This window comes from Leptodactylus fuscus, chromosome 7, assembly GCF_031893055.1.
Source record: "Leptodactylus fuscus isolate aLepFus1 chromosome 7, aLepFus1.hap2, whole genome shotgun sequence".
Lineage (NCBI taxonomy): Eukaryota > Metazoa > Chordata > Amphibia > Anura > Leptodactylidae > Leptodactylus > Leptodactylus fuscus.
The window spans coordinates 48,592,509-48,607,162 of NC_134271.1; the positions used below are offsets into that span (position 1 = coordinate 48,592,509).

The 14,654-nt window shown below is 41.1% G+C and overlaps 1 protein-coding gene across 1 annotated transcript in view; it reads right to left on the minus strand.

Moving 5' to 3' along the window:
• The window catches only part of SLC6A2 (solute carrier family 6 member 2), an 80,907-nt gene extending 73,535 nt beyond the window's left edge, over nucleotides 1-7,372 (minus strand). The window contains exons 1-2 of the mRNA XM_075281908.1: nucleotides 7,239-7,372; nucleotides 6,589-6,996 (exon numbers count right to left, since the gene is read on the minus strand). Of these exons, the coding sequence (XP_075138009.1) occupies nucleotides 6,589-6,901 (313 nt within the window). The 5' untranslated portion in view covers nucleotides 6,902-6,996; nucleotides 7,239-7,372. The remainder of the gene's footprint in view (nucleotides 1-6,588; nucleotides 6,997-7,238) is intronic.
• Nucleotides 7,373-14,654: the final 7,282 nt, after the last annotated feature.

The window sequence follows — 14,654 nt, forward strand, 5'->3', positions numbered from 1 at the left end:
AATGAAGAGGAAATTCTTTTCAATTTCCACCACGGTCTAGTTACGACGGGATGCCAATGCAGTATATCAGCATCCCGTTGTGGCCTGCCGCTCCTGATTAGGCCTGGATGAGTGGGCCTAATCAGGAGGGAATCTCAAGCCACGGACGTGTTGGCTTAATCAGCCACGAAATCCGTTGCCAGATTGAGCAGGACGCTTCTTTCTTACACATCCTGCTATGATCTCTGCCTCCCACTGAAAACAATCCGCCCCCAAATCCGCATCAAATTCCTCCATGTGAACTCACCCTTAAAATGTTGATCCTACACTCTCCACTGGACCTTGTATTGTTACAAATTTAATTCTGTGGGGGGCAACATGGTGGCTCAGTGGTTAGTACTGCAGCGTTGCAGCACTGCAGTCCTGGGCTTGGATCCTGCCAGGAACAACATCTGCAAGGAGTTTGTATGTTCTCCCCGTGTTTGCATGGATTTCCTCCCATTCTACAAAGACATACTGATAGGAAAAATGTACATTGTGATCCCTATATGGGGCTCACAACATACATTTAGTAAAAAATAAAAATAAATAATTCTGTGAAACCCACTGAACAGCCCTGAAAACTCACTCACCATGGCAACTTTGTGCTTATGATGAGTATGGGCCCATTCACACGGGCACAGAGGGGGCGGATTATGGAGCCGTGGTGTCCGCCTGGTGGCAGCAACCTCCACTGTCGGCCCATTCATTTGAGCCAACTCCGGAGGGGGAAGCCGCGACCGCGACAGTCGTGGCAGGCTGGTTTTGACCCGCGAGTGATACGGCTCCCCGCGTCCCTCTCAGTGCCAAAATCCGTCCCACCGCCCCCCCCATGAACTAGCCTTAATACTTGATGTGTGACGGAATCCCCTGATTTTAGGGCCAGTGCCCTCCCAAGTGGACTCCCAGTCCTCTTCAACAAATAATGAATGACGTAAGCAGGATGTTGAATTTTATCATGCCCAATTCTTTGTTTCCCTGGGATATAATCTGTCAGCAGTGGTGCCTACCTGCAGTTTACTCTGCTCCCCTGGCTGAGCAAATATAGGGTATAGGGGAAATAGGAGGGATGGCTGTCAGCCCCACGCTCAGCTATAAAAGCTTTATGGCCATCTTTACGGTATGTCAGTATTTACTTGACCTCTTTAAATCTTTCAAGTTTGCTGTATACGACCTCTTCAGTCTTTGAAGAACAACTAAAGGACCTGCAGGTCGGCTTGTGCTTGCCCTGAGACTGTCTGTTGTCACAACAATGTATCCAAAGGTTTTCATTTTTGGTTTCCTCTATTCACTACCTTTCTACATGTTGCACATATTCGTTTCTTTCCAATTCAACCTTCTATTTCCTCCATTTAACATCAGTTTGAATTACAATCTTTCTACATTTTCAGTTCATTACCTTTTTATTGGTCAAAGGGCATCCATGACCCATCGTGAAACATTTCAGAGCAGCATAGTCGTCTTCTAATACAGTTTCAGATTTACACCGATAAGGTGTGCAGTTGTGTAGCCTTGGATACATTTCATTTTTCTCTATTAAGCCCTTAAAGGGGATGTGCCACATTTAAAGTATATTCACAGGATATGTAATAAATATCACATTTATCTCTACAACTGACCCCCCTCAAATCTCGTCCCAGCTCACCTCAGCCAAATTCAGATTTTCAGCAGTGGTTAAATTTACAGAAACAGCTCAGTGAATTGCGACTTGTATGGGAGTAACAGAAACAGCATAGATCAGTATAGACCAATGAGCACATCTGTTCCTGTCCCAACACTTGCAGCCTGCATTTGACTGGGGTGACTAGGGTGACTAGGGTGGCTAGGGTGAGCATGGAGGGGTTTTGGAGGGCAAAATCAAATAATACAAATGAATCCTCATACAAATTAGTTCCTTGGTACACCTGGGGTATGTCTGTATTTGCTGTGGGTTTTCTTTTGTCAATGCAGACCCTTCAATCGTTATGTTAGGTGGTGGCACCCACAGGCAAAATTGGGTGCTCTGGCAGACACAACCACATCCCGTGTCAGCCAAACATCTTGTGTAGGATGTAAACTTGATTTTCTAGGCAGCAAGATTACATTTTGTATATGTGGAGATGTGGATAAATGTGGATTAATCTAAAGTTAGGCATCTGAGTACTAATAATCCACAAGTTAAATAGAAAGCTTAGAGTAGAGAAGAACCTTGGTGTATTTGTAGATTGTGGACTAACAAATATTATGCAATGTTAGTCAGCTGCTTCTAAGGTCAGTAAGATGTTGTCATGTAATAAAAGTATGGACTTGCAGGACAGGGATGTAATATTACTACTTTACAAAGCATTGGTGCGGCCCAATCTGGAATATGCAGTATTAGAATTGGAAAAGATACAAAAACAGCCACAAAGCAGATAAGGTTCACAGAGGACCTACAATATGTGTAAAGATTAAAATGATCCAATTTATTTAGCCTTGATTAGAGGTGGGTAAGGGAGACATGATAAACCTACATAGATGGCTAAACATAGTGAAAAGATGTTCTATGTAAAATACCCTCAAGAGACAATGGGGCACTTCTTCTGTCTGGAGAAAGAGAGGCTTAATCTACAGAGGCTTCTTCAACATAAGGACTATGGATCTATAGAGTAGCCTACCCCAGAAGTTGCTCACAGTGGTCATAGCCGACAGCTTCAAAAAAGGCTTAGATGCTTTCTTTTAAAATTTTATGGTGGTTATCCAACTCTTTAAATTTAATGACCCATCCTTAAAGGGAGTCTATCAGTAGTAAATGTATTATAGATATAATCACAATATCTTGTAGAGGTTATTCTCAATGTAGTTCTTAGCCCCCAGATAATCTTTCTCTTTTTCCACAGAAGTTCTATGGTGCCTTCATGGACTTCCCCAATGCCCTTCTTGTACACTGTGCCATACATGTGCCGGAGAGGTTGTACCACAACTTATACTATTCACAGAATTGCAACCCTGGGTCAGGGGTGTAGCTATAGAGGCTGATTCTGAAGGGACCCCAGATGTACCTCATCCCACATAAAATATATAGTGGTTTTAAATGGCAGACATTAGGTAAAGGCCCTTTTACAAATTTAATATTTGGGCATATAAGCTTCAAGTGACACCTGTGCCCTGCCCCCCCCCTCCCCCCTTCCTATCAGGTGTCCTAAGTTCCCTTAGTTTGGTAGAGCAGTAAACATGCCTGTGTTCTGTCATAGCAGACATCTCTATTGGACTGCCAAAGTCAACTCATGCAAAGGGTTTATTGGCATGTCCCAGTGAGTTGAATGGAGTGGTAATGCACATGTTTGACAACCCCTCTATTCAAACATGGAGGCTTTAGTCCACCTCATATCAGACATATAACCTCCATCTTAGGGGATAAGTTTAATTTTTAGCAGTCACATGGGCACAATGATTGTGATCATTCACTTCATTCAGTTGCTGTGATTTATAGCCACCATCACATATATAATACATGCAATGTTTAGTAATGGGGAAAAATAAGAATTTAAGGTAAAAGTCTCCTTGTGGGGAAAAATGTTCAATAATCAGGTAAAAAAAAAGCAAGACAAAAAAAAAGAACGAACACAAATCTCAATTAAAAACCCAGTTTATTCAAAAAAATAAATTAAATATAAAATATATACATATTAGGTATCCCCTTAATCATTTTAACGCATACAATAAATTTAAGTAGAAAAAATACTAAAATATTGTTGTGCATTTTTCTAGCATATTTATATAAAGGTGATAAAAATGATACAAGATTTACAATCTAGAACATAAAAAATGCAATATACAGCCTCACCAGGGAAAAATTAAAAACGTTTATCTCTCAAAATTGTACAAAAATAGAAAAAAAAACTCTATATCGCCAAGGCTATAAATTCTTAAAGGGAACCTATCATAGCAAATTTGCAGTCCATTCTGCCAGCAAAAAAATAACTTGAGCAGACTGATATAGAACATCCCAAATCCATAACAGATTGCCATCTCTGTGTGTCTGCTCGTGCAAGGAAGGATGTATGCCATTGAGAGGGACCACCCACTGGACTCCTAACTATAGCCAACACAGGGACGGAAATACATACAATAAAGAGGTGATATTGAATCTTTTCCCAAAATACTATAGTTCTATAGCTCCTCCTGCTCTATAACACTTCATCTAGGTTGGATAGCACGTTCATGGTGAAAGAGACCCTCTAAAGAGTTAGGGGGCATTAACAAGGAGTAACGCGGCGCTGATTCTGCCACGTTGACTCACGGCAGAATCAGCGCTAATAAAAAGACTCCCATTGACTTCAATGGGTTCCATTTAACGCATTGAAAGCAATGGGTTAAAAAGCCGCCCATTGCTTTCAATGTGTTACGCGCGTTAAACGGAACCCTTTGAAGTCAATGGGAGTCTTTTTTATTAGCGCTGATTCTGCCGCGAGTTATCGTGTTACTCGCAGGGTGTTACTCCGTGTGAATGCCCCCTTACAGGACTTTGAACATCATCTATTTGCTGGAGCAGAGAGTTTGTGCTATAGGGGACCAAGCATTACATGGACATCTTATTAATATAATGGGGATAAAAGTCATGCTTCAGTGTTCCTGTAATGGTACAGCTGGGAAACAGTTATTGGAGGATGGATAAGCCCTTATACATAGACATAGCTCAGTGCTGGTCATCTTTTCCTGCTGAGACCGTTATTCACCTCAATGATGTGGAAAAGCGATGTTCAACCCTTGTTATTGTCTTACGTTTAATGGCTTTATGACTTGTAATACTACAAATTGTGATCTTTCTATTCTCAAGAAAATCTTAAAAATGAAGACCTTCAAATCTTGTAACTTTTCATTTCTCCTGGATAGCAAGAGCAGCAGAGCATGCTGAGCAAGAAGAATGGAACCCATAATGGGTCAATGGTATCTAAGAGGATCCATTGCTAAACAGATTATAACAAATTTGTGACATGCATTATGGCTACTTCAGAAACACCAGTATGAATCCTGGTACAAACTATGGTTGTCTACAAGCAGCCTGAAAAAGATATTGGTATCGAGTTTTCTTCTATGAACCCATTTAGGTATATAACTATCATCAGTTATCCCAAAATGGAGAATACACCCAATGCTAAATTCCTATAAGGTCACTATAAAAACTCCATCTAAAACTCAGTGTTGCTTTGTAGTATATTCTATTAACTCTGTTACATCATTGTTATCAAAAGTTTAAAGGACGTTTCCCATCATGTATTATATGTATAGGAATATATATTTATATATATATTATTTGTATAGGAATATCAGACAAGATAAGGCTCCACATCACACCACTTAGGTTAAGGTGCTCACCTCGCAGTAAATCTAACATAAGCTCAGCACTCAGGTGTAAATTGATATTCAACACAATATTTATTAGTAATCCAATGGTATAGAATGTGACGTTTCGGACTATCGTCTCAGACCTTCACCAAACATGGATTGCAGCAGAGATACATATACATATATAAGAAATGCCACAGAGATGCTAGCTAGTATTGATGTGAGAGCATCTGAGGCATAGCTTTAGCAGGTCAATGATATTCTTATAGGGTTGACAATCCTAGTTTTAGCCACACATTTATAAAACCATAGAAATGAAAAAATAAAATAATAAAAAAATTGTTGAATTTCAAAATGTTTACAAATGTTTCTGGAGCGTATAAGTCCTGGAAACATGAAGCTGCCAGCTCAGACTGGGAGTTGCAGTTCTGCAACAGATGGAGAACCACAGGTTGGGGAACACTGGGATACTGAGACCAATGAAAGGAAAGACATTAGTGTACATAAAGCCCTACAATGAATTCCTTTCCAGAAGCAAAATACAGTGTGACCACTGGATTAGAATACGTTATTCCAAGTATGTGAAATGGGAGTCAAATATTTCCTGAGTGTATTTTTATAAATGTAGAGTAGGTTGCTAGGAAAACATTATTTTATGGTTTCAGCTTTGTGGCTGGAGGCTTACAGTGACCAGGGGACAGAAATAGAACTAATAGTTGTATATAGGAGAATCAACCTCTAGTCATAGCACAACTTCTTAGCTTAAAGTAGAGATGCCTTGAAATACATATACTCATTGGTAGCTGCAATACATTACACCCTATTATATAATGCAAATACATAGTGTATAGTATAGGGAAGGCTTTCAGTAGATAGATAAAAATAAACATGTAGCATATGAGTTGCTTAGAGATACTACTCATTCGTCAGATATAGGGATCTATAGGGATTTATGATGCTACACATTCATCTTGTGTTCAATTTCACATACAATACAGGTCTCAGAATAAAGATTTTATTTCGTTTAAATTTAGCAGTAATAATTATTTAAAAAATGCAAAAAAAACAAACAAACAAGTAAATAATTCTTAGTATGTTTTTGAAATTTTTGATTTTTTTAAATATTTGGATTAGCAAAAAATCATTTCTATGCGGAAGAGCCTACTTTATAACTTTTTACCTTGCACCGATACATAGAATTTTCATTACTATATTGTACAATCAAATTGTGAAACATGATAAAAAAAAAAGTAGAATTCTTACCTCCTCCATTTTTATAGCAGAGGTAGGGAAATCTCCAGACATTTGCCAGATCCACAGAAAACCCAACGACAGATAGAAGAAAGTCTATTTTCTTGCCCCAGTGCTCTCGCTCTTGCTCTTCCTGGACAGGCGCCTCATATTTCAGAGAAGCTTCTGGGGCAATGATTGTGTTATTTGTATATTGGACTCCATTCTGCTCCTTAACAAGAATCAGTTCAACATCTTTCTTTTCTGGGACAGTCTCTTTGATGGGAACCACTGCTGACAGTTTGTAGTCAGACTGACCCTGCTTGAACATTTTGGCTTTTAACATCTGAAAATTGGATGTGGCCAAATACTACCTGCCTAGGATGAGATGCGGCACCTTTAAATCCCTGTGTTTCTTGAAGTGGAAATAATCTTCCTTTTCTAAAGGGAAAAGCAAAGAAACAAAGCAAAAACAATGAATAAAGTAAAGTTATTGGTACATAAAGAATCATGGAGTGGAGCATTGCACATATGAATATTGCCAGAAACAAGAGGACTATACACCACTATGCTATAAGTAATGTCAATTTCCAGGTCAGCTGTTATTATTTGGGTACTATATAACCTATGTAGCATGCGTTGTACTATATAGCAGAGAATATTCTCCTACAATGTGCTAAGACTTACCAACTTAAAGCAGATAGATGAATTTCGGAGCATCCACCAGCCTCTGCTTGGCTAGCATTTGTGTGTTGTCCACTCTACCCTTTCCATCACCTTCTGATTTTCAGGTGACCTTCTCCTCTGCCAAGTGGGACGTTAGTGATTCCTCAGAGAAAACTGGGAAGAAAAGAAAGATGCCAGCTTTTTAAACCATGCTCCTCTCAGTGCACGTGCTGCTTGTTAAATCAAGACACCCACTGAAGACACTGGAAACTGAGCAGTGCCACCTGCTGATAATACAGCAAATGATAAGACATTTCTTGTGTTTATACTGTGAATGAGAAATTTGGATTTCTTCATTATGAAAAGCAATCAGGAAGTGAATTAAGGAAATTGCTCTATATCTCCCAAGCATCGTGCATTACAGGGACATATAGGCAATCTGGCATATGTAAAATAGCATGCCCTAAGGGTGCTTTGGCCAATTGCTTTAAGAAGGAAGAGATAGATTATCTGGCTCATTTCAAGTGTAATGCATATTGACAGCCATAGAGCAAAGAAACAAAATCAAGTCTTATCCCGTCGACTATCCCAACAACGACACCTTTTTCGGATTCTATAAAGTATAAGGCGCCAATATATATGTACACAATGATAGTCCATTTTTTATGTCGAATCTTTATGGGAAAGACATATGATCGTATCCAGATAACTGTGCTAAGCCCATATGGTATAAACTCATAATAAATACATATGCTCGGTCATAATTTAAAGCAGATCCTCCCCTGGAGACTGCTAACATCTTGCAGTTTTGTTTAGAACATTTTGGTTTCCATCTCTTTTGTAAATTTCTCTGTATTTGATATCAGAATGAACGGGTATTACATATTGATATTTTGTCCAATATACGCAAGCTTGCCCCATGTCAAGCTTGTGTCCCCGTTGATTCCCTACACGAATGTCTAAAGCAAATCACCTGAAAAAATATTCAATTAGTTCTGCATAGCTATCATATATGTAGGGTGGCGTTAGAAGGTGCTGGTCACTTTGCCTAAGCTAACATCATAAGCATGATGACTAGGTTGTTAGTCAGTATGGTGCACTACGAGCAGGGGTGAACCAATTGTTTCTGCCGCCTGAGGCAGACGTCAGAAAGCCCCCCCCCCCTTCCCGAGGAGGGGGCGGGCCAAGCAGAAGGGGTGGGGCCGAGCGGAGTGAGCGTCTTTAGCAGGCAGAGAGCAGGCAGGGAGAGGACCTGCTCTCTGCCAGAGCGTGAGGGGCGGCTGCTGGAGCAGCGCTTCTCCAGCGGCCTCCCCAATCCACCGCTCAGTGACGGTGACCCTAAGCCAGTCCAGGACAGCTTGTCCTGGACTGGCTTAGGTCAGCAAAAATGCCGCCCACCCCGGGGCCCTGGCATAGCGCCGCCTGAAGCGGTCGCTTCAGGTCGCCTCATGGGAGGTGCAGCGCTGATTACAAGTAACCTAGTGACTGGCCTTGCAGGAACTGGCATTAACCTGTTCTTGTATCAATAAGAATGGCATTTAAGGGTATGTTCACAAGGAGGAATTTGGTACTGTATTTGCCAAGCAGAAAATTCCCGCTTCAGGATCTGATTCTGCTTCACAAAAACCAGCAAGGATTTTGATGCTAAATTTGAAGCTGATTTTGAATCTAAATTTGGAACGGAATTCGGAGCAGAATTTGGCGAAGAGTGCCACTGTATTTTGCCTTTATTGGGCAAAAGTCCAATAAGCAAAAAATAATTTTAATTGTTTATCCTCCTGGATCACTCAATCAAATAACGCTATAAGAACAGATCCTTATCATATAATAAAACGTAATATTTATTCAGTCTGTTTAATATGTTCTCGAGTTTAAATGTACCAAAAGGTTAGAAAATGGAAAAATCTCATCAAATTGGGTTGTCAGTGGGGACATGAAGTGGGAGTCTGGGTAATGGGTGCTGGATGGATATAACCCTAAATCATCCCTGATACCTCAAACATAAAACTCCCGCCCTTACAAGGGCAGTCCCATTACTGACCCTTATAGAAACCCTATAGCAGTCTAGTCCCAAGGGTGAGCTTTATTGGGAAGGCACAAATCCCAATAGTGGATTTTGACAAATTCCACATCCAATTCCATATCCAATTCTGCATCAAATTCCAAACTGAGAGAAAAAGTTTATTTTCTGCCTCCCATTCATTTCAATGGGCTTTTTTTAGGTGGGATACACCTGAAAAAATGAGAAGGATGCTTAGTTTTCCTCTAGCTGAAAAAAATCAGCTAGCAGAAGCTACTACCTCCCATTGAAATGAATGGGAGACGGATTCCAGGCTTCTTGCAATGACTTCACCTGACATGTCGAATTTCATCAGGCAATTTGTAGCCTATAGCATATTATTATAAGGGTAAGTTCGCACATAGGAATTTAAGGTAGAATTTGAAGCAGATTTCCACATGAAATCCACCTCAAATTCAGTGCCAAATTCCCACAAAGGCTTGAATCTCCCGCAGTAGTGTACATTTTCTGACTTTTAGCTACACCCCCAGTACACATAGAATACAAGTGTAAATAGACTCAATGACAAAAAATAAGGCACCCAGATAGAAATGCCCGATTGCTGTAAAACTTGACATGTAGTTAAGAGAAGCAGCATGTTCTCTTGCCCACATCTAGGCATTGTAACCTGTTAGGAGTGTTGGGAGCAGCGGTTATGTGACGCAATGCACACATGGCAACCAGACTATGGACCACACAGGCCACCAGTGTAGAGAATTGTTTGACTACTGAACACTTCCCAGACTTTCCTTGTCCAATATCCAGACACAGGTGTCACCTTTATTATATACCCCTGTCTCTCACCAGACCATTACCCAGGGCTTAGTAGAAGGAAGTTTCCTGTTACTGTGCCCCTTACATGTCCTTTCATTCACAGCCTAACACTGTCATCAATGTCAACAGTCAGGGTTGAGTTTGGAAACCTCGTTGGCTGCTGGGTTGATGATCTGAGGAGACATTTCATACAACAGCTGGTGACCTCTTGTAGTGATGCAAGGGACACTAACAGCTCAGCAATATGTGAAGGACAACCTGTTGCCTTTAATGACAGGGTTAACAACTGAAATTTTTCATCAGGATCAGGACGCTCCCTCACACACTGCAAGGGCTTCCCAGATATGTCTCTGCCAAATTGCAACATTGCATTGGTCTGTTCGGCCACCACATATATCACCAATCAAGCAGTTGGCGGACACAGCCAGTACAGGGCCCCTGTGCAAGAACAGTATATGTTAGGACAGGTTCACATGTGTGTTCAGTATTCCGTTCAGGATGTCCGCTTGGGGACTCCCCAAACATAATCCTATATGCATTAAAAAGTGGTTATCTAAGAAACCACACAGACCCCATACAATTTAATGGAGTCTGTGCAGTTTCCGTGCGGTGTCTGCACGAATCATGCAGAGAGAAAAGTGCTGCTTGCAGTACTTTTCTCTCCACATGATTCATGCGGACATCCCCAAGCGGACTCCCGGAACGGAATACCGAACGCAGATGTGAACCAGGTCTTATTCCACCACTTCTCAAAGAGCACAAACCTAGTGTATCTCCAACAAAAAATCTTAGCAATTTTTAGCCAAAAAATTCCAAATAGACAGCAGGAAGCTACTTTAGGGTGAGTGTGGGCCTGCTATCCGCCTGCTTTCACTCTAATATTGTTATCACTTACATAAGCCATCATTGCATTCCAACATAGAAATTTTTATGAATTCCAGCAACTTATTACTTTTTTTTTTTTGGTCAGTGAGTGTATATTAACAGAATAAGTGTAGATTATCAAGCTTATTACACAGAACCAGGCATGTAAGCATTTTCTTCAGAACGGTCAGACAAGTTCAGATGGAATAAGGTCAAAAAGGGAACCATTTATTGGGGTGTTTCAGAGCTTCTAATTTATTGAAACTATTAACCCACAAGCCCCCAAATGACAAAGTCTTGAGCCTCTTAATAATTCTTTTCCATCTAGGCTGTGGCCAGTTGGATTAAGACTGGTATAGGTAACACCAGTTTTAATAATTTCCCCCCATTGAGTTGTATCTAATCTTGCAGATAGCCGCTGTCACTAAATGGTTCAAATTATCAGTAGCGCTACAAAAGGTCTATATGTAGCCCTAACCTTACTCCTCTCGCTGGTTTGCTGATGGGAATTCATCAACATAGACCTTTGTTTGGTAGTTAAATGGGATAACAAATTGACTTGTCCCATTTATTATTATATCCCTTATATTATTTTATGAGATTTTTAGCTTCTTAAACTTTTGTGATACACTACATTTTTCGTAGGACCATTATATTTGAAACTAGTTAAGAGGGATAAGGTGTATAGTTCATGTTCACTACAAATGCCATTGCTGACAAAACCTGTGTAGTTTCTATTTGTCTACTACTTAGTTCCGAAGATACAAATACAGAACTTATATGAGGTTCTTGGACCCCATTTTACTGCATTTGCAAAAGGATTCCCATCAGAGGCATAACTTGAAGGTCCTTACAATGTGCTATTTAGATTTAGTTGTATCTTTTATATGCAAAAGGTACCTTTAGGGCCCCTCAGGTTCCAGGGCTGGCAGCAATTGCAGCCTCTGCACCCCCTATAGTTATATCCTAGCACCTATCTACTTTGCCATATTTATAATGCTAGTTTCTTCTCATGGGGTCTTGAAGGTCCCTCAAGTACTAGGGCTTGGTTGAATTTTACCTATGTACCCCTCATAGCTACATCTCTGGATACTATAACGCCATTAATTATATACATCATGCAGAAAAGGGGAGCAGTTTGGAAAATGTGATTTCAGAAATTACTTCAATTACATAAATAATAAAAGAATAAAAACTGACAATATGGGCCCTCTCAAAAATAATCTGGGTGTAATGGTGGAGGAGGATGAGGAAAAAGCACAACTACTAAATACCTTCTTCTCTACAGTGTTTACACAAGAAAATCCAATGGCCAGCAACATGATTAGGGGGAATGTTAACTCTCAATTAAATGTCACCTGTTTAACCCAGGAAGAAGTGAGGCGACACCTGCAAAACACTAAAATAGAGAAATCGCCCAGTCCAGATGGAATACACCCCCGAGTTCTGAGGGAATTAAGCATGGTCATAGATAGACCCTTCTATCTAATATTTAAGGATTCAGTAATGACTGGGTCGGTTCCACAAAATTGGCGCATAGTAAATGCTGTGACAATTTTCAAAAAAGGGTTTAAAAGTGAGCCTGGAAACTATAGGCCAGTAAGTTTGACTTCTGTGGTGGGTAAGATATTTGAGAGCTTTCTAAGAGATGCTATCCTGGAGTATCTCAATGTAATTAATCTTATAAAACCCAATCACCATGGGTTTATGAAGAGTCAATCCTGTCAGACTAATCTGATCAGCTTCTATGAGGAGGTCAGTTCAAGACTGGACATGGGTAATGCAGTGGACGTGGTGTACCTGGACATTAGTAATGCATTGGCCGTGGTGTATCTGGACTTTTCAAAGGCTTGTGATAGTGTATCACATAAAAGGTTGGTACGCAAAATGAGAATGTTGGGACTGGGGGAAAACATATGCATTTGGGTTAGCAACTGGCTCACTGATAGGAAACAGAGGGTACTTGTTAATGGTAAATACTCAGACTGGGTCATAGTCACCAGTGTGGTGCCACAGTGGTCAGAATTGGGCCCACTCTTGTTTAATATCTTTATTAATGACCTGGTAGAGGGTTTGCAAAGCAGGCCGTTCATATTTGCAGATGATACTAAACTTAGTAAGGTAGTCAAAAATGAGGATGATAGTAGAATATTACATGGGTATCTAAGGAAGCTGGAAGCATGGGCGAAGACTTGGCAAATGAAGTTTTATGTTGACAAATGTAAAGTTTGTCGATGAAATAAAATATCTGATTATGTACTTAATAGTAAATTACTGGGTAAGACTGCCAATTAAAAAGACTTGGGGATTTTGGTCGACAGCAAGCTTACCTTTAGTGACCAATGCCAGGCAGCTGCTGCCAAGGTAAATAAAATTATGGGATGCATCAAAAGAGGTATAGATTCTCATGACAAGAACATAGTTATTAGAGATGAGTGAGTAGTGAAATATTCGATATTCCATATTCGTTTCGAGTGGCCCCTCAATATTTGACTATTCGACCGAATATAGAATCCCATTATAATCTATGGGGAACAAATGCTCGTTTGAAGGGGAAACCCAAATTCAACAAAGGAGAGTCACCAAGTCCACAATGACACCCCAGGAGTCAGCCACTACCAGCCAGTCAGCCATTGCCTCCAGTCGTGTTCATACCCGAGTCTTCCCCTCCTTCCCCCCAACATGCCCAATCTTACCAGCAGAGTCATCCCACCCTTGCCCCCTCCCAGGATCTGTTTTTGGGTCCTTTTACTGTCTCTCCCTCTGTTGAACCACTTCCTGAATCCCAGGAGCTAGCAGAAGACTTTTTGTGTCTTGATGCCCATACACTGGAGCATCCGCCATTTCCTGCCAATTTTGTGGTTGTGGGCCCGCAACCAGCATTTCTCAGCCTCAGTGATGATGACGAGACACAGTTGCCATCAGGGCAGGCTGTGGTTATGTGCAGTTTGCAGAAAGAGGAGAGTGAGCAATTGGAAAAGGAGGTGGTGGATGATGAGGCCACCAACCCGACCTGGACAGAGGTGATGTCTAGCGGGGAAAGCAGTGCAGATGTGGAGGCAAGCACAGCAACAAAAAAGGTGGCTAGAGGCAGAGGCATGGACAGGGGTGATGTCTAGCAGGGAAAGCAGTGTAGATGTGGAGGCAAGCGCAGCAGCAAAAAAGATGGCTAGATGCAGAGGCATGGACAGGGGTGATGTCTAGTGGGAAAGCAGTGTAGATGTGGAGGCAAGTGCAGCAGCAAAAAAGGTGGCTAGAGGCAGAGGCATGTCCAGAGGCACAGGGCAGTCACTCATTCCTATATACTGTCATATGGTATATAGGAGCTAATATACGCTCAATATATCTAGCCTCTGTGTATACCCAAAAAAGCCTAAGTGGTATACAATCCATGAGTTAGTGAAGTCACTCATTCCTGTATACTGTCATACAGTATATAGGACCTAATATATGCTCAATATATCTAGCCTCTGTGTACACAAAAAAACCAAAACATTTGTATACATCACTAAATGCGCAAGGCTAGCACTAAGGGAGGTGGACGAGGACATGCCCGGGGGCGTGGAAATGCAGCTGGGGAGCAAGGTTGCAGTCAAGCTACAGCTAGAGGCAGAGGCATGTCCAGAGGCACAGGACAGCTGCTTCACAGAATCCAGGCCAGAGCCAGCAAGGCCCAAGATTTTCCCTGTACTAGCCACTCACCCAGAACTTGCCCATGTTGGCCACCTCTCTCGAT